The 24,865-nt window shown below is 45.7% G+C and overlaps 1 protein-coding gene across 3 annotated transcripts in view; it reads right to left on the bottom strand.

The window, feature by feature from the left end:
- LOC146035473 (serine/threonine-protein kinase N2-like) overlaps window positions 1-20,390 on the bottom strand; it is a 28,725-nt gene extending 8,335 nt beyond the window's left edge. Inside the window, exons 1-16 of one of the 3 annotated variants that reach the window (XM_083158951.1) lie at window positions 20,222-20,390; window positions 16,148-16,433; window positions 13,839-13,993; window positions 10,738-11,004; window positions 10,448-10,658; window positions 10,192-10,374; window positions 9,214-9,323; window positions 8,991-9,134; window positions 8,679-8,754; window positions 8,432-8,591; window positions 7,966-8,104; window positions 7,264-7,331; window positions 5,252-5,318; window positions 2,070-2,161; window positions 745-921; window positions 487-549 (exon numbers count right to left, since the gene is read on the bottom strand). In XM_083158951.1, coding sequence (XP_083015077.1) covers window positions 487-549; window positions 745-921; window positions 2,070-2,161; window positions 5,252-5,318; window positions 7,264-7,331; window positions 7,966-8,104; window positions 8,432-8,591; window positions 8,679-8,754; window positions 8,991-9,134; window positions 9,214-9,323; window positions 10,192-10,374; window positions 10,448-10,658; window positions 10,738-11,004; window positions 13,839-13,993; window positions 16,148-16,433; window positions 20,222-20,248 — 2,225 coding nt within the window. In that variant the 5' untranslated portion in view covers window positions 20,249-20,390. Of the gene's footprint in view, window positions 1-486; window positions 550-744; window positions 922-2,069; window positions 2,162-5,251; window positions 5,319-7,263; window positions 7,332-7,965; window positions 8,105-8,431; window positions 8,592-8,678; window positions 8,755-8,990; window positions 9,135-9,213; window positions 9,324-10,191; window positions 10,375-10,447; window positions 10,659-10,737; window positions 11,005-13,838; window positions 13,994-16,147; window positions 16,434-16,513; window positions 16,637-20,221 lie in introns of those variants that run through there. The other 2 variants (XM_083158952.1, XM_083158953.1) reach the window with 2 other exon arrangements.
- Between the last annotated feature and the right edge of the window lie 4,475 nt (window positions 20,391-24,865).

Here is a 24,865-nt window from a genome sequence, read left to right as displayed (position 1 = left end):
TTCAATGCTGTTGGAAACGGCAGCATTGAATAGGCGGGGGCCGCTATTTGCGCTGGCAGAAATAGCGGCTGGGATTGAATACCACCCTTATACCCCTTTCAGACAGAGAAAAATAACCAGGGATTTTCCGGCACATAGACCCGGGTTTCTTCTCGATCTGAAAGGGTCAACCCAGGTCTAAACAGGTCAGAAAACACATTACCATATGTAAACCATGACGGACATTATATTTTCTCTCCCACACTAAATGGAGGCAGCCATTTTGAGAACTGAACCAATGTTACTAGAACGCAGCCAATGAATTCACTAGAAATTTCACACTATTGGTTCACAAAGCAATAAATAAATTGGTTATGAAGTACCCCAGTAATGTCCATGGATCCTAGTGAAATAACAATGCATATAGATGAAGACACAAGTTAACAGATGCTGTTTATAACACATTGCTGTCATAGATTAGACAGAAATCCAGTCAGATCTCAGTACCTGTAAATGATTTTTTTCTCGTGCAGGAACTGGAGGCCGAGAATCACACAGGCCGAGTAGAATCTGACAAGAGAAATGTTCCCTGTTAGTTATATCATGTGGTTGCAGACAGGGCTGCCATCAGAAATTGTGGGGCCTGGGACGGACACAACAGGCATGGCCCCCAACCCCCTAATCGAACCCCTGGCAAGACATCCAGTATCTGCAGCACTACTCTGCAGAGCATAATGCCCTCTGTACCCTTCATACCAGTCCCACCTTGTTGCTGGCTGTGAGAACACATTGGTGTGTATGTGCATCATCAGATCCCCTCCTGGCATGTATTCCATGACAAAGCATGCGTGTTCTGGGGTCTGGAAACATCCAAACAGGTTCACCAGAAATGGATGTCCGGACGAGTTCACCACCTCAAAGATATGCTTCTCACACTGCAGACTGCAACGGCAGAAAGGTACAATAGGGTGACATTATGGACAGGCGTAATGTGTGAGAAGAGTCAGACTCAATGGGATTTACTAAGATGGGATGTTGCCCATAGCAACCAATCAGATTCTACTTATTTTGTTTAGCACCTTCTAGAACAGGCATGTCCAAACTGTGGCCCTCCAGCTGTTATGAAACTACACATCCCAGCATGCCTTGCCATAGTTTTAGAATTCCCTAATAGCAAAACTGTGGCAAGGCATGATGGGACTTGAGGAAGACGTGTGAACATGTGGAAATGCGTTGAGCTATATCTTCACCTTGTTCCAGCTTGCACCATTGAGAGACCAAACCAGACCTTCATTCACTTTATTCTGGACCAGTTCAACTTCCACTCAAATGGATCCTACAGCCTGAGACCCATTTGTAGTGACAAGCCAGGTATTCATATACCACCAACACTGCCTTCATGCACACAGCTTCTGGGCAATCTCCGGGACACTTCCATACCACCATTCTCCAGCTAAGAAGACTTCACCATCTCACATTCACTCAGTCTGGTAACTATGAAATCTATTGGTGCCATGGAAATGTTGTCATTCCTCTCAATTGAGTCATCATTGCTAGCAGGAACTCTATTCCAATTTTAATCATTTTTTCATTTTTCTTATTTTAGAGAATTCTCTCATTATTTTCATTTTGGTAGATGTCAAATATAGTTTAATAAATATTTACCTATTTCTACATGTGTTTATGTCAATTTATTCAGTCTAACCCAATCGCTGTCTACATTGTTTTTCGTATTTCTTTATTCAGGGAGCTTTACACTCCCCCTATACAGCAGCTGTAGCTGCACTCGTGGTTGTTATTGATTATTATTCATGATGGGATTTGTAGTTCCACAACAGCTGGAGGGCAATAGATTGGCCATGCCTGTTTTAGAACAAAATATAATCTGACTGGTTGCCCATAGCAACCATCCCATTTCAATAAAACTCCCATCTTAGTAATGATAAGCGTTTCTCTCTGTAGCAGGAAGACATCAGATAAATACAGTATTTACATAACAGCCGGTTCTCCTCTGCTGTTACATGACCCGATCACATCAGCCTATTGTACATTGTGATTTCATGCATAGTACATAGGAGAGTTTTCCCAACCTTTCAAGTTCGTCCCTGCTAATGATATCTCGCTTCTTCAGGGCTTTGATTGCGTATAGCTTCCCCGTCTCCTTATATTCTGCCAGAAGCACCTACAGGCATAACAAATGCCCACCATATTAATACAGATGTATAAAATAAAATAAATGTATGTATATTGATAATAATGCAGGAAACATCTCTCCCTCAGACTCTCTACAAAACTTCAATTGGGTTCTCAAGGCCCACTGCTTCACCGGGGATGCAGTTAAAATCCCGGCGGTCGGGATCCCGGCGTTCAGAATCCCGACCGCCGAAATGCCGACACATTCTCCCTCCTGGGGTGTCCACGACACCCCTGGAGGGAGAATAAATTAGTGTGCCGAGCGTAGCGAGGCACCAGGCCCGCTGCTTGGCGAGCGCAGCGAGCCCGCAAGGGGGGGGCGATCCACGTTCCCCCCTTGTCGGCATTTCGGCTGTCGGGATTCCGGCGTCGGGATTCTGAACGCCGGGATCCCGACCGCCGGGATTCAATACTGAATCCCTTCACCGAACCCAGCCAAAATTCACCCTAACCCTCTGTTGCATACTCACCGTCTACCCCATCTGTCTCACCCCTGTCCGTAGTTCCTTCCCCTTTAGAATGTAAGCTCCCACAAATAGGGCCCTTGTGTGCTTTTCTCTCTTACTTAAACGATAATCAATGGAGACGGGCTGGCTGGCAACTTTTAGCCTAGGTGGCAAGTCCGGAGCACAGTCCCATAAGATGCCAGCTGCCAGCCCACCCCCGAAAAAAAAATATTGCCGCAAGTGGGCAGAGAATAATTCAGTAAGAGGGCGAGGGCAAAGCTACGATCGCATGCGTGATCGGACACATTTAAAAAAACAAAAACATCTGGGGGGGGGCTTCTTAGGGCTGGGAAAAAATGTGTGCAGGAGCGCACATCTCATCGCATCTGTCCATCGCACCGTGTGTCATTAGATCAGTGCACATCACTTCAATATAAATGCAGACATTCTTTCTCATTGTTTTGGGGCCATCCATGTCCTGTCATCACGATAAATATACAAAGGTATTTTGTTTTTTTATATTTATCCTGAGGCGATGGGGCACGGATGACTACGAAACTCTGAGAAAGTAAAGTCTGCATTTAAAAATTCTGATATGCCATAGAATATTTTCCTATCTAGGGTATTACACTTACAGTATATTACATACAGGTACATATACAGAAAACAAACACACACACACACACACACATCATAATATAGACACACACCATAATAGACACACACATACATATCATAATATAGACACACATAATAATATAGACACACACACACACAATAATACAAATATACATACATACATACCATAATATAGACACACACATACATATAATAATAGACATACATATATATTATAATAATAATATAGACACACATATACATATCATAATATAGACACACACATACATATAATAATAGACATACATATATATTATAATAATAATAATAATAATAGACACACACATACATATCATAATATAGACACAGACATATAATGCATCCCATCCTATTAAAACAAGGCACAGAGGCACAGACAGACACCCTCCCTCCCCGACCCCGTACCTATACACATGCTGCTTACAGTAATAACTGCATAGTTTGCTAAAGCAGCATGTGTCAGTCTGACCTGCCACCTCCTCTCTTCCCCCCTCCATCCTGGGCTGGCTGTTGCAGTGAAGAGTGCTGCCTGGAGGCCAGTCAGTCACTTGTTCGGCACTAAGGACATGTCCTCAGTGCAGGGGGCTGGCGGCCATTTTTCTGTAGCCGCGGCCCCTGCAGTTGACAGGAGGAGTGCTGAAGGAGGAAGACAATGCTCTGGATCACCAGACGGCGACGGCCCGCAGCACTAACTTGTAAAGCGGCCCGGGGGGCACATGGCACTCTGCCCCCCGGCCCAGCCCGCCCCTGAAAGGAGACAAATCCTGCGTTTTTTTACCACCCCGATACTTATTTCACTGTCGTCTGCTGATGCAGTTATGTGTATGTACCCTGGATACAGGGTACATACACATAAGTGTAGCTGTAAGTCACAGGGTACATACACATAAGTGTATCTGTAAGTCACAGGGTACATACACATAAGTGTATCTGTAAGTCACAGGGTACATACACATAAGTGTATCTGTAAGTCACTGTTTTTCTTGTTCGCACTGCAGATAACTTTTGGCGCTATATAACGGATAATAGTAATAATAATAATAATAGTAATAACAACAACAACCCCTCTAATAGGAAAAGTAAAGACCACCCTCACAAAATCCAAATTAATTGCCCTACCAAAAAAAGAAAAACGTACCACACCACGTGCTCAACACAACCCAGCAGTCCTTTATATTTGCTAACTTTTAAAAACTAAAATCATGGAGATTACAGTAAAATGCACCACATCCCGAGGGGGGCTGTGTCTAGTTCAACTATAACTCAGCATAGTTTACAATAAATGCACAAAATTCCAAATGCAATTTGACCTGGTGTGAATTCATCCTTAAGCATGTAAGCATTACAGAAGTAGCCAAATCATTGACACCAGATACTCTAATTAAACAAAATGTGTTTAACTAAAGAAAGAACACTACAAAAATCATATTAGTAGCAGCACGTTATGGATTACACGCTATGGCATGGGTCCTCAAACTGTGGCCCTCCAGATGTTGTGGAACTAGATGTCCCAGCATGCCCTGACAGTTTTGGCATGCTCTTATAGGAAAAAATGTGGCAATGCATGCTGGGACATGTAGTTTCACAACATCTGGAGGGCCACAGTTTGAAGACCCATGCGGTATGGAGTGCACACCAGGACACATAAGAAGACCCTGTGGGATCATGTGCTGCTGTCTCTTGCTTGTCAGGGGTTCTTACAAGGGGTGATAATTAGTCAGCAGGGACAGTGATTACAGCAAATCACTTTCCTTGCAAATAAACTCCTTAACGGCACCCCTTGCAAAATATAAAGAATCCGGAAGATGTGGGGTGGAACATCAAAATATTTATGTCTGATTTGGGAGTCGCCTGCAGGATGATGGAGGGAAGGAAACTATGGATTATTTTCTATAGCATACTATGTATAGCATATAAGAGGAACAATATTTGTCTTCGAATCTCCCATGAATCCTGTAGCCCTTGCCCTCACTTACCTTGCCGAAATGCCCCCTTCCCAGCACTGACACACAGGAGAAGTCTTCAAGGAGAAGCACCTTTTTTCTGCAACAGTAGCAAAATCATTTGCATGAATACTCTCATCATTATTTGTACAGCATCACCACTTATCAGTAGGAACACCCATAACTGCCAACTTTCTACACACAGCGCCATGTCCAGTCTACATGCCCCCACTGTCTGGACATGCCCACAAACTGTGAGCCAGGAATGGCAGCTCGTACCAAGACAAGTGCAGATATCCAGGATCTCTGTTCATTCCCAATTAAAAAGACTGTATTGTTACATATATTATGTACAATTAACAATATTTGAACGGTTATCAATTTTGGGAGGTTTCTTGCTTTGCTTGAAGGTTGTTTCTTTTACATGCAGTACCTTTTTTAGACTGCAGGGGTCATCTGTAATGGTGTTGTAAGGAAAGCATTTGGCCAAGGGCTGTAGCTCTGCATGTACATCAATTGAATAAAAATCTAGCAACATAATACCTATGAAAAGTAGAGCAAGTTGTAGAGGATCAGAAATCGAGAGACCCCCACTCTAGAATCCTTCAAAAACAGACTCAAGACTGTTCCTGTTTACTCAAGCATTTCTGTAACTCCTAAGTATTGTTTATGAAAAGCTTTTCTATACTTCATAGTTCTGTCCTGTATTCTAATTATAGTATCTGTTAAGCGTCATGAATCCGATTGGAGAAAGATTGCTATTTTAAAAAATTATTATGATTATTATTAAAAGTCTACTCGGCAGAAGTGCTTAAAATACTAGCAAAACATTGCTACTGTATCTACAAAAGGGTCATTTCGTAGCATTTACAAATAATTGGGGAACACAAAAAAAAAAAAATAGCAATTTTAAAAGAAGCAATCAGTTTGATCTGATATGTAAATTAGCCCACTAATATGTAATTAATGCACATTTATTGAAAGAACATAGAAAATGTAGTCCATCTTGAGATTTATTCACTCATACTTTTGGAGTGTCTGTTGCGTCATTTGATTCACAGTGTAAAGATGCTAAGTGTATTTAAACACTCCAGAGAGTGCAAATCTCTCCAAAGAAAGTTTCTTCACCTTTACGTTGTAGGATAGGATTTTGGAACCCTCTAATTCAGCAGCAGCACCCATTACTAGAATCTGGTCACTATGGGGGTTATTCTGATTCACTCGGAAAGGCACAATCACTCTCTAATGGACAAAACCATATGCATTGCAGGTGGGGCTGATGTAACATGTGCAGGGAGAGTTACAGTAGATTTGGGTGTTGTATTGTTTCTGTGCAGGGTAAATACTGGCTGCTTAATTTGCCCACTGCAATATAGATATCAGTTTGAAGTACACCCCCCACCCAAATCTAACACTCTCTGCACACGTTACATCACCCTCAGCTGCAGTGCACATGGTTTTGTCCATTAGAGAGTGATTGTGCCTTTCCGAGTGAATCAGAATTACCCCCTATAGCAGAGGGATGCGGGTTTCCCGTCCTTCACAAGACTTTAAGAAGCGAACCTAGTTACTTCCTTTTTGGTGCAATTGAGGTTCGCATGTGTCCAGTGGGACTGCTACTTTGCAATCAATCAATATACTAATGTTGTACGATACATCTGGATTATAAATCAGATTGAAGGTATTTGATTTCCAGGTATACAGCAGTTATTACGATAGCGGTGCTGGGGCACAATGTCTAGGTTGACATGAACTTCTGCCAATTGTTTTTATTGTAACATTTTCAGACTTTACCATCCACATGGACTCTGACTGGGAACGGTAAAGTGTGCCAAATGCAGGAGTAGCAGAGCCATATGACCCAAAGCCGGATGAGGGAAACAAGCCCAAATGTCGACAGTAGCACAGAAAACCACAGACCAACCATTTGCTTGTGTAGACCTTTTTCTCAAAGTCAACATTTTGTTGTAAACCTACACATTGTCTGAGAGTGACACCACAACTGGTTATTCCAAATATAATGAAAGAGTGGAAACTGTTCTCACCTGTGAAGCTTGTGGGGCTCTGTAGTGTTCTGCATCCCGCCCTCCTCCGAATGGTTGCGCTTCATTGACTGCAGCAGAAGGAAGAATATAAAGGTCATTCAGAGTCTGTCTAAGGAACCCGCACACTGCGCCTTTCAATTGAAGATTGTGGGCGGAATGTAACACAGTCCATCTCCAGAGGTGCAGGATACAGGCCAATATCAGACGTTTTTAAAGGGGGCAATCATTTACAAGGCATGGTTTTGCTTTGTAAATGATTGCCCCTTTAAAGGAAAGTCCAAGATTGTCTGTTATCCCGCATGTCCAGTGAGGGTTGATTTGTTTATACAGATGGAGCGCTGCTCATTCAGGCAAGGGATGGTGGAAGATTCACCAGCTGCCACTTCCCCTCGCCAGCCGCCGGAAGGGGACGAGCGTGCACGAGATGTACGTGCGTCCCCTTACAACGGGTCTCCCGGGTGCCAGTCAGATGGAGTGCCGGTGCACCAGCGGGGGCGGTCCGGCGAGCCCCGGAGCTGAGCAACAGGTGCTCCATCTGTAGGTCAATTTGTGATACTTTTTTTTTAGGCCGCTCTCGACCCTCTGTGTACCCATTCGGAGATATACATCTTTTGGTTTGATTGTTGGTTGCATGAAATAATCAGATTGTAGAATCCATGTGAACAATATACTTATGACCCCAAGACCTATCTCTATACTCACCTTACCAGCCACCTTGCATGGAGACTCTGTAGGCTCTGCTACCTTTTCAGGTTCCAATGGTAGGTAGATCCGGGGAGGCTTGGGCGGGGGCTTCATCGAAGGGTCATCGTTGAAAATCAATTTTTTGGCAGGGAAATTACTGTAATACAGAGGTAAGCCATTTTTCAAATAATAAAAGCAGATGGAACAGAGCTAACTCAACTATAGAACACACTCCCTTATATGACCATCACTGTGCAGTTCTACACCAAAGTAAGGAATCAAATGAGAAATCCCCAGGTTACACCCTCGTATTTCAATGGTGAAGAATACGGATCTAGCCAGGAGAAGAGAACTTGGGGCGGGATGTAATGAAGTCTGAAGCCCCTTTAAAAAAAAACAAAAAAAAGTCTGCCAAACTCGGGACTTCCTGCCGTTGATCTCAAACATCATTAAAGATCTATGCAGATGATTAAAATGAAGCCACCTGTAATTTTCAGGAAACCCTTGGGAGCCTGTAGACATAGAAACAGGAAGGGGCGGGCTCAGTGTAGTCAAGGTGCCACATGGTGGTAGAATGCTCATCATTAGTCGCCCCCATGTTGCAAAATTAATGTTCATTTGGGTGGCCCGAAGGAAATCCTTTCCTGGAAAGAGAAAAGGGAAAGAGATATTTCATGGGGGTATTATTAAGTTAGGTGATCTAGAAAACATTCCACCTATAGCAGATTTACCTTTCTGTTTGGGAAATATACGCTGCTGTCTCTGGACTTTGCCCCTCCTCTCGATCACAGGGTTACAGAACATAATCTGTAATAAATTTAACAGGAATTCGCTTACAGACAGGATAAGCAGATCTTCTAATGCCTCAGCGAGATCCATCTAATGCCTCAGCGAGATCCATCTAATCAACCCATCTAATGGCTCAGCGAGATCACTTCTTTCCAGAACATTGACAGGATTTAGCATATAAAATGGCTGTCAGAATGGTTAGGGCAGTGTATAAATGGCCATGGGCTGATGTATAACCCACACTTTCATCTTACCTCTGCAAACAGCATTCCTTGGGGCTCCAGCTGTAGACACACCCCATGCCGCTCATTATCCAGAAAGTCCTCCAATCGCAAGAAACGAATTGCACACAGTTCCCGCCAGTCACGCCAATGCACAGATAGCTCCATCTCACGCGACTGCAGAATGTGACAACAGTTGGTGTCAAATGAAATGACATAGTGTATATGAATGAGATATATAGAAGTACATACTCACCCGTTCCAGGTCAACAGTAAATCTCTGATCCCAACACTGGTTATGAACTGGACCCCAGTTAGTATGCGTGACTGGCTTGTTATCAACTTTCAAGACGCACATCACCTCTCCTATGGGAATACGGAAAAAATAGGCTTCAGCAAGATCTAGTAGTGTCAAGCGCATTACAGTATTAGCACATTTTTCCAGTTATTCTTCATTTGAAATGGCTTTAGTAGAACAACCAAGCCAAACCAAATGCCAGAATTTTAACACCAATGTAAATGTAAACAATACTGCATATTAGAGGATAACGACAGCAGAGTAAAGAAGGCAGCAGACAGGAGTTTTATAGTGAAAGCAACAGGATCCCCCAGCAGCACAAAGTATATCTGGAGATGAATGCAGTCAGGGCTGCTGGACTGAAGTATTGAGGCCTCAGATGTATAAGGCACAAAAAAAAACAAAAAAAAAACATGTCAACTATGGAAACCGTTGACCATGCTCCCATCGCTCTAATGCCAGCATCTAACTTATAATATGGTCGATCTAGACATGGTTGACTATATTTAGGCGTCTAACTTGACGGGTTCCACGAAGGGTTGTCAACAGCTTCGATACACGGGGCCTTATTCTAGTTCACTCTTTCTGACAAAATCCTTCTTAGATGGACAAAACCATGTGCACTGCAGGTGGGGCAGATGCTACTTGTGCAGAGAGAATTAGATTTGGGTGGGGTTTTACTTCAAACTAAGATCTATATTGCAGTGTAAAAATAAAGCAGCCAGTATTTACCCTGCACAAAAACAAAATAAATCATCCAAATCTAATTCTCTCTGCACATGTTACATCGGCCCCCTGCAGTGCACATGGTTTTGTCCATCCAAGTGAACTAGAATAAGGCCCACTATTCCATACCAAGACTACATAAGACCTTTATAGCCACCCGACTCTGTAGTAAGCACCTGTAGCCATGGTCCGGACTACAACCTTACTTACCACACAGCTCATCTGACCGCAAGTAGCGTCCAGAACCTCCACGCCCATAACTACTTCCTCCTGCCCGGTAACGCATGAAGTTCTTGGAGTCATTAGGACTCCCATGGGTTGAGGTTGCCCGAGAACGTCCTGGGACAGATTCCAGAAGACCCTGACATCCCAGAAGATGGATCTCCAGAGTACCTGTTGGAAAAACAAACAAACTTCACCATTTTATCATCTTCCAATTGGGTGCCCTTAGCAGCTCCGTGTATACCTGTCAATGCAGTTGGCTTAATGAGGGAGGTGAGGGGTTGTCCCAGGTTTTGGTCTTTATCCCACACCCCGCCTGTGGATGGACAACACTGCAGATCCTGTTTGATAAGTAACTGTTTTGGATGACCAGAGGGGAGCTCAGAGAGGCAGCGCTCCAGGGAGAGACGGAGGAGGTCTATTTTCTGGCAGGACTCATGTAACCGTGACTGTGCCTGAGGAAAAGAGGTGAAACATCTCAATGCTCAGTCATTATACGCTCTATAAATCTCTAGAATGGCTGACCTGGCTCACCTCAGCCAAAGCTCTGCGGTCCTGGACTTTGTGGCCACCCAGCAGTTTGACCACATTTTTAGCGCCCTCTGCAACTGCAGCCTCCACCCGCAAGTGGCGCCTCAGCTCCTCCACGCGTAACTCCAATGGGGAGAGAGTGTCCGAGTCCTGATCATCAGATGTGGAGCCTGGAGCCTGGGTCAGCTTCACAATCTGCATGCGGAGCAGTTCTGTCTTTATCCGGCTGTCATGAAGCATCTGCTGAGCTGTAGCCAGAAGCTTCCGGTCCTGAAATACATGACCAACTATGACTATATCCAAGGGAGACCATCTAACCTAGAACTAAAGAGGTTCAAGTTGTTGTGGGGAATGTAAAGCCATATGCATGACCGCATTCAACTCGCAAAACGGATGCCACGACTCCTGATAATGAAAAAGCTGCATATAAGCAATGACTAATAAGTGGCCAACTAGGCAACAGGGCAACTTTAAATATAATATTTCAGGTGAACATACACTTGTTTCTTGTGTGCTTTTGGAAATGAGCCCTCGCAAATACTGACAATGATGAGCCATAGTCCAGCTAGTGGCTGTTAGTAGAAGGAGCCTGATTCTGACTTGATCATTGGGCTGCAAGTATTTGGAGTCCGGCGAGCAGGTAAACACTGCCCGCTGAGCTCCCTCTCCCCGCAGCTGTGAGCGGCTGCAAGCGCATTCGCAGCCGTGCACACAGGGGAAAATTACTCACCACTGAATGATTTTCCCCCTGCTTGCAGCGCCATGTAACTTGATGATGCCAAGGTCATGGGGAGAAGGAGGCCGCTGATTACATCAGCGCTAGCCCCCACACTGCCGGGGAATGCTGCTGTTTTCTGGGACACTCCCAGAAAACACTGTTTCCGCGTACTCTGCGCATGCTCAGTCATGCGATAATCGCTGATAATCGCTCGGGTTGCGAATTCACAGCCCAGCGAGTGGGGGGTAATCAGGCATATCCAGCACGCAAGTAGGTGTATTTTAGGGTGTTTACATCTCTGCAAGTGGGCAAATATAAGCACTGTATGCTCGATTTACTCCCAACTCTGCATCATCAGCTCCACAGCTGCTAACAGACTGGTCCGGTAGAGGAGGAGGGTACATTACTCACAACAAGTCCCTATACCTTGGACAGACCTGGAGGGCAAGAAACTGTGACGTGCACGAGTCTCCTTATGGGACTAGGAAGGGGAAACAACATCAAATACCCTGTTTGGAAAAGGCCCACTTTATAAGGGGTGTGAAACTAGGCTGAGAATGAATGGTCGACATTGGGGGAAAATGGACATGCGCTAGGTTTCCACCGACAAAAAGGTTGACATGACAAAAAAATTTGGGAAAAAGGGATATAGGAAAATCAGTCGTACTGGTATATCTGAGCGGATTCAGTATGAAATCCCGGCGGTCGGGATCCCGGCGTTCAAAATCCCGACCGCCGAAATCCCGCCAAGGGGGGGATGTGGATCGCCCCCCCTTGCGGGCTCGCCACGCAGCAGGCCCAGTGCCTCGCTACGCTCGGCACACTAATTTATTCTCCCTCCAGGGGTGTCGTGGACACCCACGGAGGGAGAAAGTGTCGGGATTGTGAACGCCGGGATCCCGACCGCCGGGATTTTAACTGCATCCCATCTGAGCAGGTATTTTCTTTGTTGGTACCCTCAGTGATATTGTGGAACGGTTGGTTTGACCCCAGATTGGGAGGGTGTGCTACCACAGGACATGAGATTAACAGTTTTGTAGACGAAAGAGGAAAGTATGTCTCTGCGTGGTGCACAGATTATAAAGAAATAAAAAGTAACCTTTATTAGATATCTTTAAAAATGTTAGCGAAATATAGACAGACAGTGATACATGTAGACACAAAAAGACAGTGTGTTTAAAAAGGAAATAATTCCTCACTCAGTGTGGTCCCACTCAGTGTTCCCTTTAATATTTATTTCTGGTATCAGTATAGTGATTTCACTCAATATTTGTAAATTTATATTTGTTCACGTAAAGTCAGTTCACAAAGTCGCCTTTTCTATGTGCCGGCACTGGAGAGTGATCTGATCATCCAAATATAGATCAGAATCCACATCTCCTTTTATCCGTTTATGGTTGCCAATCAATATTGTAATAAGTGATATACCATATAATACAGCGTCTCACGGGTCACCCCTCGCTTGGTGCGTGCCTGGTAAGATCTGCCACCTCTGCACCAGCACTTACACCATAGATGTGAGGGAGAGCCGTGTGCGCTGTATCACCGTGCACCCTGTATTTAAATCATTGGTGGTATATCGAGTGGTACAGTGTCCCGCAGGCTACCCCTCGCTTGGTGCGTGTCTGGTCAGATCTGCCACCTCTACACCAGCACTGACACCATAGGATTGATGGTGTAGAGGTGGCAGATCTCACCAGACACGCACCAAGCGAGGGGTAGCCTGCGGGACACTGTACCACTCGATATACCACCAATGATTTAAATACAGGGTGCACGGTGATACAGCGCACACGGCTCTCCCTCACATCTATGGTGTAAGTGCTGGTGCAGAGGTGGCAGATCTCACCAGGCACGCACCAAGCGAGGGGTGACCCGTGAGACGCTGTATTATATGGTATATCACTTATTACAATATTGATTGGCAACCATAAACGGATAAAAGGAGATGTGGATTCTGATCTATATTTGGATGATCAGATCACTCTCCAGTGCCGGCACATAGAAAAGGCGACTTTGTGAACTGACTTTACGTGAACAAATATAAATTTACAAATATTGAGTGAAATCACTATACTGATACCAGAAATAAATATTAAAGGGAACACTGAGTGGGACCACACTGAGTGAGGAATTATTTCCTTTTTAAACACACTGTCTTTTTGTGTCTACATGTATCACTGTCTGTCTATATTTCGCTAACATTTTTAAAGATATCTAGTAAAGGTTACTTTTTATTTCTTTATAATCTGTGCACCACGCAGAGACATACTTTCCTCTTTCGTCTACAAAACTGTTGACATGACAAAGGTTGACATGCTTCGGACACTTTACCATCTGGCCCGCAAGTGAGCAGGGCTGAAACACCCCCAAAATCATCACTTACCTTGGAGGCTCCACTGGAAAACATCTGTATGATATTCTCTGCCCCTATCCGGACTTTGTTCTCAATATGTAACTGTCTTTTTAAAGCTTCCACCCTACGCTGCCGCGGGTCCTGGCTCTGGTCAAATATACATGGGTCTGGGGAGACGGTGCCATCTGCAGAAAAAAGACCATACTGGTAAAAAGCTTCAGCTTAACATTGGAAGTGTCAGCTTTCCTACAGGTCATGTGTGTGGATGGATATTAATTTATCAGGCGACAGCAGAGGCCGATTTTCCACAAGGCAATATAGGCCCCTAGGGGCTCCATACAGATATCCTGGCCATCCAAAACATTCCCAGAGGATCATGGCACGACTACTGTGTGACGTCATGACATCACATGGACCTGCCCACACTCCCCAAAGTCTCTGTGATAGGATAACATTTTTGGACACACAATGGTCTCATCCACTGTATGTGGGCAGTCAGGTTACCTTACATGTGGACACAAGTATAAAGCCGACTCCCAAAAGCCTGATTCAGATTTGTGCGCAGTGCCGATGGTCACGCAGCTGAGCATTTATCGGTAGACTGCGCACGTGCCAAGGTACTCTGTCTATGCTGACGGCAATCATCATCCGTTCGTATGCGTCCGCACAAAGGAGAAATCATTCAACGGTTACTTACCATCTAATGTTTTCTCCTACTGAGACCGGCGCTCGCAGCTGCTGCCGCATGAACCAGGAGTCAAGTGGTGGCTGCACGGATCGACGCAAATTCAGGGCAGTCACCGATGTCATCCGTCAGACCCGAGCAGGCAGAGGAATGCCTGAGTTCCCTGGGGTCCACCCACTGTTTTTATGGCACGCCTATGAAACGGTGTGGGTCCAGCAGAAACTCCCCCCCCCCCCCCCCCCACTCACTCAGGCTGCAAGCACCTCGGTGATGAAAAACTTAGCCAAAAAGTACTTGCAAAAAGGGCCTGCACACGCGCATTGGCGACAATGCAAATGCGCAGACCCAAGGTCTGAATCATCCCCATAGTGCTATGGATTTTTGAAGAGGGCCCCAAACCGGTATCTTGCCTAGGGCCCCATGAGGTCTAAATCCGCCTCTGCGTATTAGTAGTTTTCATTTTAGCACCCTGTATTTGCCAAAACCTGTGCCATTCTTTCATGCCTGGGGTGTCGCTCTCCGTTGTGCTGCTTCTAGCACAGTGTGGTCTGTATTTCAGCATGGTGCTAGAAGCAGAGAGCAACAACCCAGGCAGGGAAGTGGAACTGAGTGGGTTCGGCTGGAATGATCACTATAGTAGGTTTCTGAAGCATGAGTGAATGTGGGATATTGGAATCTGCATCTTATTCAGATCCACAAGTAGCCGAGGGCCTGATTCGGATTTGTACACTAATGCGGCAGCGACACCAGCACAGCAGTCACACAATCATCTGTGTAAATAGTGGCATTGTGCAACAAAAGAAAATCAGGTCCAATGTTCTGCAATTCTCAATATGTGTCTGTGTATTACAGGACGTTGCCCGACAGGAACCTCGGTGGTTAGGAAATATTGTAACTCGCTTGCTGACTAGTTCTTGTTACTGTATTTGTGTGAATTTGACCATCATATAAAGGGCCTGATTCAAGGCTGATCGCTAGGTTGTGTATACACGCAGGTTACCACTGCCCTGGTGAATGCGCCCCCCCCCTCCTCCAGCCAGATCCCCTCTGTGTGCTGCAAGCAGATGTGTGCGCTTACACACCTGCTCGCAGGCGCCCGCACAGAGGAAAAATCATTTGATGATTGCTCACCATCGAATGACTTCTCCTCTGTTTGCTGCAGACAAATAGCCCTGGACTCACTATGCTGCCGCACGGTTTTCTCCGAACTTGCCAATCAATGTGCGAACGCCCCGGTGAGCGAACATCTCAAGAAAGGCATTCCCTGTGGGGTTTTGCACACACGCATTAGCGCCTATGTGCATACCCCCACCATAAGAGACGGGGCTGCATTCGGACCTTAACAAATATGTCTGAATCAGCCAAAAAACCCAGATATTCCCATATTCAGTTGTACACGGCACCCTTCCCTCTCCCAAATTTTTTCCTAGTGTTCATACTAAAACCCTGCATATTCCAAAACCCATGCAGTTCCTCTTCCCTGCCTAGGGTGTCACACTCTGCTGTGTGGCATGTAGCACAGTGTGGTCTGTATTTCAACACTGATATACAGACCAGACCTGTGCTACAAGCACCAGCAGAGAGCAATAACGCAGACAGGCAAGAGGAACTGCACAGGTATTGAAAGATGCGCGGTGCTAGACTGAACACTTGCCTTGCTTTGCGTCTTTATCCATAATGACAATCCTTCCGTTCAGCTCCTGCAGCTGGAGATGCAGCTCCTGTAAGCGGCGATTGGAAGTCTTTAGCTGACTCTCCACGTGGCTAAGGTGCTTTTTGTCCGTGGACACCTTGCGCAGGTTTTCAGCTCCTTCCTTTATCTTTAGCTCTCTCTGAATCTCCCTTTTCAGCTGCTCCCTTGAGTCTTCCAGTTGCTGCTGGAACCCTGGATCCAACAGCTGGAGTCCCCCATTTCTCATCTCCATTCTGTGGCCGCCCTGCTGGATAGAACAGACATTGCAGTGAATTGCTGAATGTGAGGAGTTAACGAACTCTACAGGTAACAGGAAAAGTGACTCACAGCCGCCCACAAGGACTGCACCTGTAACGCCCTGGGGAAATGTCAACGTATAGTGTAAAGGTTTTCAGGAAAAGAACATGTAACTGTAGATTCCACCTGACACGGTCATGATGGGAGGGGCAGCTGACAACAAGACATTATAGCTGGCTGGAAGGAAAAACTGTTAAAAGGAGAGTTTGGGAACTTTAACAGACAAGTCGTCATTTCCTGGAATTGCTTCCTGTTACTGAGCAGGGCTGACTCAAAGAACCTGGGACACCATCCAACTACATCTGGTACAAAGAGCCAGTGTCCTGTACACAGTGGCACTACCTTTATCTGCAGCAACACGCTGTAAGATAGAGACGTCACTAAACCTTCCGCTTTTCTCTTAAGGTGCATACACACTGGGCATTTTTGCTCAGCGTGTATGCACAGCGATAATGCTTGAAAATCTCCCAGTATTCTTCTTTGGGGTCTGACCACCCCCAGGTGCGAGCAGCTAACAAATCATCTCTAAACGCCTGTATATTTTTCCACCTAGGTGGAAAAGTATATTTAGTGTTTTTGAAAATTGTTCCGTGCTTATACACTGAGCGATTTTCAAACATCTAAGTGATTTTCCCGGGGATTGACGACTTTCTATAGTAGGAGGCTATAGAAAGCCATCCACCCTGCCGCGCATCACTGCCCCGTACACACTGAGCGATTTTCGAGCATCTAAGTGATTTTCCACCACCCCAATATTACAACTATCCAATATACAAATGCAATGCTGATCAAAAATAGCATAGTAAACTCAGAGCTCTGATGTGGGTAAGGGACTGAATGGCATGTATGTATGTGTGTGTGATATAAACACACACACACACTAGTTAAAAGCCTGTCAAAATAACAGCTTCTGCAATGTACTTTTCCTTTGAGCTGTGACAGTTTTTAGCCCACAAACTCTTCACCCCACCCCCAGTCCCTATCTCCTACCTCCAATCTATCTTCACAGCTCCCTCTATCCAGCTTGAAACCTATCGATGTCCCTGCACAAATTGCTTTCACTTTCTGTTGTCATATTTTAGCACACAAAGGAGTCAATTGGTCCGTCGAGTGGCCTCTAGCAGAAGATAGATATAATATATACTGTATGATTTGGCCGGATTATCCGTGGTACCATCTGAGAGCAGGGAGCACGATTCACTCCTCCGCCACCCCCTAAACGTTTCTCCCACTTGTCGAACATCCCTGCATAGCAATTAGGAGCTGATTGGCTGGTAGTTTATTGCTCCCTAATTAATCACTTTTTGAAGCTTCGTACATCTGGCCCATGAGAGAGAGATTACTTAAATTTATTATGGAGATGAAAGGGTAGTGTACAGCCCTTTTGCAGTTAAGCCCATTACAGGGTGCAGTCTGCACAGGCCTCCTACTGTATACTGACAACAGTTATCACCCAGCAACAGAGAACACCTGCATTTACTGTACACGGGACAGTCAAAGAGGTGGCAGTCATATTGTGATTCAGCCTAATAATTCTCAGGTGCCTCAGTGCCTCAGTGACATCACTAGCACTTCTTGAGCATGTATTCTCATTAATATGCTCCAGCCCACAGAATGGCCGCCTTTGATTTGACGGGTCCACTAAAAACTATTCTACCCGGGAGAAGTCAGTAAACAGCTTCTGAGTGTAAAACATGACAGGATATCCATAAATGACATACAGTCATCTGCACCTGTCTGTGCATCTCCGCTGGTTATCCTATTACAAGAGTGCTGCACTTGTAAACCTGTTATATATACATGGAAACCATGTGACATCAGAGGCTTTCAGGAACCTGTTGGGAAGCAGGGGAACAAAACAGGTTAAGCCACTTGCCAAGAGACGTTTAAAGCTCTCTGTATTAATGAGGGTACGCCACAGCCAGCTCAGACTAATAAACCGCCTGCTCCGGGGAGAGCCACTGACCGCATCTGTATGAGATGTCATAACAGCAACCGGGAATGGTACATCACTTGTATACATACAGGATGTGTCTGCATTACTGTAGTGGGGGTGAAGGGAATTCTACAGGTTACTGATAACACACAGCTGTCATTGGACCAACATGCATTGGGTCGACCACTAAAGGTCAAATGATAAAATAGGTCAACACGGCTAAGGTCGGCAGTCAAAAGGTTTTACACGGTTTTTGTCCTGAATGTTGACATAGATACCGTCATAGTGTACCGGTGCACTCACCCTTCTTCGCTTGGCATACTATTTTATTCTCCCACCACACCGTAGTGGATGTCGACTCAAAAAGTGAAAAACTCAAGTCGACTGTTTGACTGCCAACCTTCCAATCCTGTTAACCTATTTCATGTGTCAACCTTCAGTGGATGACTCCAATGCATGTCGACTAAGTGACCGTATCCGATATATAGTCCTTCAATCGCGTAACTACAGATTTCAGCAATGTTTTACTAAATTTAAAAAACAACACAGAATACACCAGGGTGCCACCAAAAGTTACTATACACAACCGCCACCATCATTTCTCAGCTTTTACAGAGTTACAATAGTGCAATTTGTTACATACACAGTGCAAAGTGTAACCTGTAGGATAAGTGGAGAACGTTTCCATAAAGGACAGTTTGTGAACCTGGGGAGTTTACAGTCATAACTTATCTGAGGTTTACTAAGAAAAACAGATTTGCTACACACACACACACACACACACCATTGCCTCTACTAAAGGCTCCAAAGCACAGCCTCATCCAAAGGCTCCGTCACCTCCGCTAATGGCTCCGGAACACACAAAGGTTTTGAAAACACACCATCATCTAAAGGCACCATCACCTACACTTAATGCAGGGTACACACCAGGACGACCCGCTCACGATGCACATCGTGAGCGGGTTGTCAGTGTTTCTTCCGACCCGCTCACAATGACGCGGGGGGGGGGGTGGGGGGGCACGACCCGCTCACGATGTGCACCGTGAGTGGGTCCGATCCGATGGTGACCCTCACTCAGGAGTATGGTCGTTTCTAGATCCTACCTGCTGCAGGTAGGATCTGAATACCGACCGACCCGCGGGACCACACATCGGATCGGTATCGGTCCACACCAGGACAGAAAAGGGCCCAATCACCACACAATCTACATCCAATCGGTCGGAATTGGATCTAGATTGATGGGATCAGACCCTTGTCGTCCTGGTGTGTACCCAGCATAAGGATCAGGAACACACAATCGCATTAACCATCTGAGCTACAGGCTCAGAAACATCTCTGCTAAAAGTTCCAATACATACCGTACACTTTAAACGGTCAGGCATGTACTGTACTGTATGTGTATGTATATATATATATATATATATGTGTATGTATATATATATATATATATATATATATATATATATATATATATATATATATATATATATATACATATACACATATACACACACACACACACATACAACAATGATAAAGCAAGCTGGGTGATAACAGACCGATATAGAGACACACATACATACATACATACATACATACACACACACACTTATGTTTTATATATACATACACACACACACACACACACATACATACATACATACATACATACGCACACACGTAAGTTATACACACACTCACTCTCCAATGATCATAAGATCATACAAACACAACGCTATATTGCATCCACCCAACACCATGTCCCTGTGATCTTAGGACCCCAATGACCGCTTCTTGCTCACCTGCGGCAGCTGCGGCTCCCCGGCCATTTCCCTCCGGCCACCGGACCTCCTCCTCCGCCCCGAGCCTCTCAGTAACTTCAATCTTCCCGGGAAAGAATTAGGGTCCGCCCGGCGGTGGATACCTTGTACTGCAACCTAACGGGAAACTAACGCCACCAAGCGAGGGTAAACCAACATTCATTCTCAACCGTCATTAGCGAGATAGGAAAAGGACTTGGCTTATTAGCGACATCTTGTGGACATAATGCAGAATGCAGGCACCTATTGGAAAAAATGTGAAACACAGCTTTTAAATATTCCCTCAAGTACTGTCTTTGCAGGCAGTAAAGATGCCCATACAGTATGCAATGGGGTCTGACATGGAGAACATGCATGCAGCACATATGAGTCCGTCCCGATGCACACATTTGATTTGGGCCTGATCCGTCGGGATGTTCTCTTCATTTTTTTCACTTCTTAATACTTACCTTCCACATGGGCTCCGATAAGGAACAGTAAAGAGTGCTGAATGCAGAGGAGGCAGTGAGGCACCTGTCTGAGGCATGGCAAGTGAAGCGAGCCATATCAGTGTACGTGGTAGTCTTATTGGTGTCAATGTGTTCAGGTGTCGACATTGCCATAAAAAAACCTGAAATCTTTTGCTTTTGCTGACCTTCTGTCATTGTTGACCTTGTCCTGTGTCAACCTTGAGCATGTTGGCCTTTTGGTGTCAACCTGTCGACTGATGACCCGGACACTGTCAACCCTTAGATCCATATCTGCCGGAAAGTGGGTATTGGCGGCAGTGTGGTGTTGTAGGTGGGGGAGGGGGGTTGGGTTGCATTAGGTTGAGTGTGCAGAGAAGCTTTACACAGACCCTGTACCGGCAACCACATGGTTCCTAACTTCCTCCAAGGGATGACCATTGGTGGCGTCACCATTGATAATTGCCATCAATGGTGATACTGCAACCAGCCATCGATAGTAACAAACTATGTGATGGATAACCATCGATAGTGTTAGCTATTGATGGTCATCCATTTTCATTGACTGACTGGCCTGTGGGCCAATCAGAACCTGAGAGGGACTTAAGAGTGTTCGGGGGTACAACTATGCTTCCCACCTTGGGGGGAAAAAAATGTTGGTTCTGATGTGACATCGATAGAGGGAAACCATCTAGTTCTCCCCCATCAATGGCAAAAGTATTGGTCATCGGCCATAAACCATTTATTCAATTGAATCGTCGATGGTCAATGGCCATCCCTAGTTCTTCCTATTGAGTTCAGCCACTGAATTACAGGGTTTTTTATATTTGTTCTCTCAGACCCAGAGCAGATCTAAAATTCTTTACATCCATAAAGTAAAAATGTCAGGGATCCCTTCAAAACCGTTTGGACACCCCACCCCCCTAATGATCAAGTAGGTTTTTAATTTTTTTTAATTAACTGGTCCACCTGTGCTAATTCTAAATTGGGGCGTGAGGTCCGCTGCAATTGTTTTGGAAACTGCGGCCAGTTGGATATGTCTGACAGAATGCAGTCACCGGTACCATCTCTACAGCAGAAAACCGATACGGTCAAGTGATTAGTCTTTCGAATGGTTGCAATGTTTACTACAGCGTATACATGCAGAAATTGGCTACAATTTGGCCACGGTCCTGATTCTGGTTAGTAAGCCTTCAAACACCGCCTGCCAGCCATGCAAATACCTGCCCCTCCGCCACTCAGCGAATATACCTGCCACTCTGCAAATGGTTGTTTTGCATATAGAATGATTTCTATAGTGCTCGCTAAACTAAGTCAGTCTTGTCTTGATGCGTTCTGGTCTAAGAACTGGGAGGGTGGCTGACACACTGTGCCATCAACCGCCTGCCCCCGTAAGCCAGGTGCCCGCTCATGTTCGTGTGGGGACGCCCAGCATTTTGCAAGGCATTTGCATGCGTACCCTGCCTGCGCACCCAGCCTGCGTACTCTGCCTGCTTTCATCCTGCCCCCCCCCCCTGTGTGAGCACCACAGAGACTCCGAAGACGCTCGCACAGAAGCCCTTCACATGCAGATAAGCGAATATACGCAGTGCTTCGCCAATGGTTCCCTGTGCGAATACGTGGGGTACCTTCGCAAATCAGAAACAGGCCCCAAATGTAATAGGATGTGAGGATTATAAAGTTAGAGATTTGGGGAGTTTTCCCATTTTTTTAAAGCAGCAATCATTTACATGGCAGAATCAACTTAGTTTTTAGTGTAAATGATTGCCGCTTTAAACAAAAAAAAGGGAAAACTCTCCCAAAATTTCTCACTTATAACTCTTGCACCCTATTACATTGGGACCTGATTCTACATGGCTCATTATGAGCCGAATTAGGTCTGGTGATCGAATGTGCGGCTCTGCCATGCGTATACATGTTTATGGCCGCTGGGCGAATGACCTCAACAACTCCACTGCAAAGAGGGCGGTGGGCAGGGGGAGGACTGGAGGTGGACGCATTGGGATGCCCAGCATTTCCTGGGCATGCCCACAGAAACGGTGGGTGTGCCCAGAAAAACACTGGGCGTCCCCATAAGAACACAGGCGTGCCGAAGTCTGCATGGGGCGAGTGCCTGACATTACTCACCCAGTTTCAATTGACTTTGCGAACGGAGGAAAAGTCATTAGATGGTCGGCAAACCATCAAATTATTTTTCTCCTATACGTTCGCATGCGAATGGATGTGTGAGCCTGCACACCCATTTGCATAGCGGAGCGACCAATCACTCGGCGGCGAGGGGCGGGCATTCGCTTGACCACCAGGTGGCGTTTAACCGCTCAGCAAGCAGCAAATTTACGCTGGTTACCGAGCCAACCAGAATTAGGCCCCTGGCCCATAACATTATAGAAATTGTAACACTTTTGTAAGACTTAGACTGCAATAGACTTTGTCAAATATAGGATAAAAACCAGCATGGACACATAAGATATTTATTTTATTAATGGAATAATAAAATAGTGTTACTGACAGATGCACATGACAGGTACAAAGCTGGATTCCCCCATAAACGTAGTTCCTAGCGTCACGTGTCTTTCTTTGCTACAAATTAGGTATACAGTGGAAGTGTTCATTAGCACCCTGCATCTTTCAAAACCCATGCAGTTCTTCTTCCCTGCCTGAGGTGTCACTCCCTGCTGTGGTCTTTCTAGTGCTGGTCTGTATATCTGTGCTGAAATACAGACCACGCTGTGCTAGACACACCACAGCAACACCCCAGGCTGGGGAAGATGCATGGTTGGTGCTAAAATTAACACTGCTGTAGTTAACAAACCTCCAAGAGATAAAATTAAGGCTATCACCAAGCACAAGACATTTCGGAAGCAGTGTCACTGTTCCTCCGCTGACAGGCTGCATTCATTCCCAGTTCAGACTGGGTGTCATCATAGAAATGTGGACGTGTTCTGTAGCGTATCAATGTCCGTCGTCTCCCCCACACCTTCGGCTTATTGCATGCCTGCAAGAAGAAATCAGTTCAGAGTGTATCCATTATCTCATGTTGGATTCTGGTGCAAACAATCAGTTAGTGCCTATGAACTTTCTAGGGCAAATTAGACAAATAAAGCAGGAATGTGATTGGTTACATGCTTTTGCTCGAATATCTAAATGTAATATTAATACAGGAAGCCATCTGTTTGGGCAATTCTTCGGGTGACAACTATTGTGAGACTATCATTAACTTATTGGACTTGTTTCATAACAATCATTGTGGGTAGTGGGTACATAGCAACTGAGGGCCATTTACAGACCACAAGAAGTGTGTCCTGTAATGTTTCTTTACAAGGGCTTGCTGGCAGGGCCGGAATAAAGGGGTGGGGGGGCTTGCAGGGAGTCAGTACCCTCTATCTAGGGCCCCCTTGTGGTCAGCATGTATTTTTGTTTTTAGCTAAAGGCTTTGTACATGGGAGTGGAGCTGTGCTGCAGCATCACCTACAGGGGCGTAACTATAGCACCGCAGCCCCCGCCACCGCGGGGGGCGCTGTGCATGTGGGGGCGCCGGAGGCTGCGGTGCTATAGTTAAACCCCCCTCAATCCCCCGCAGACTTACCTATCGCGCTGGTCCCGGCGGCTCCGTTCTTCTGCTGAGGACCACCACAAAATGGCCGCCCCCATATAGCACACAGTTCTCTGAAACTGTCTGCTGTATGGGGGCGGCCATTTCCTGGTGGTCCTCAGCAGAAGAACGGAGCTGCCAGGACCAGCGCGATAGGTAAGTCTGCGGGGGATTGAGGGGGGTTTGCATGGGTGGCGGGGCGGCGGGGTAGGGGTGCTCAGTGGGGCGGCGGGGTAGGGGTGCTCGGCGGGGCGGCGACAGGGGGGCGCCCCCCCTAACGGCGGGGGGGCGCCCAAAACGTAGCTACGCCACTGATCACCTATTTGCCAATGTGACAATGATTCATGGTGCTGAGCATCAAAGGCACACTGACAAGTGTGCAGTGCATTACTGGGAGATGACTAAGGAGGTTATTCTGTTTGATTCGCTTGGATGCGAATTCGCACCTTTGCGAGTCAATCAGAACCAGCCCAGTTGGTTCATACTTTACTATCCAAGTGGACAAACAGTGAGATTATTATAGTGTACCAAGTGTAGCAAGGCACTGCGCCCGAAACATGTCGAGGGCACAGTGTGCACATATACAGT

The sequence above is a fragment of the Crinia signifera genome, chromosome 9 (genome assembly GCF_055691185.1).
Source record: "Crinia signifera chromosome 9, ASM5569118v1, whole genome shotgun sequence".
Lineage (NCBI taxonomy): Eukaryota > Metazoa > Chordata > Amphibia > Anura > Myobatrachidae > Crinia > Crinia signifera.
The sequence above is the reverse complement of the archived record's forward strand: the minus strand, read 5'-3'. Positions and strand labels throughout refer to the sequence as shown.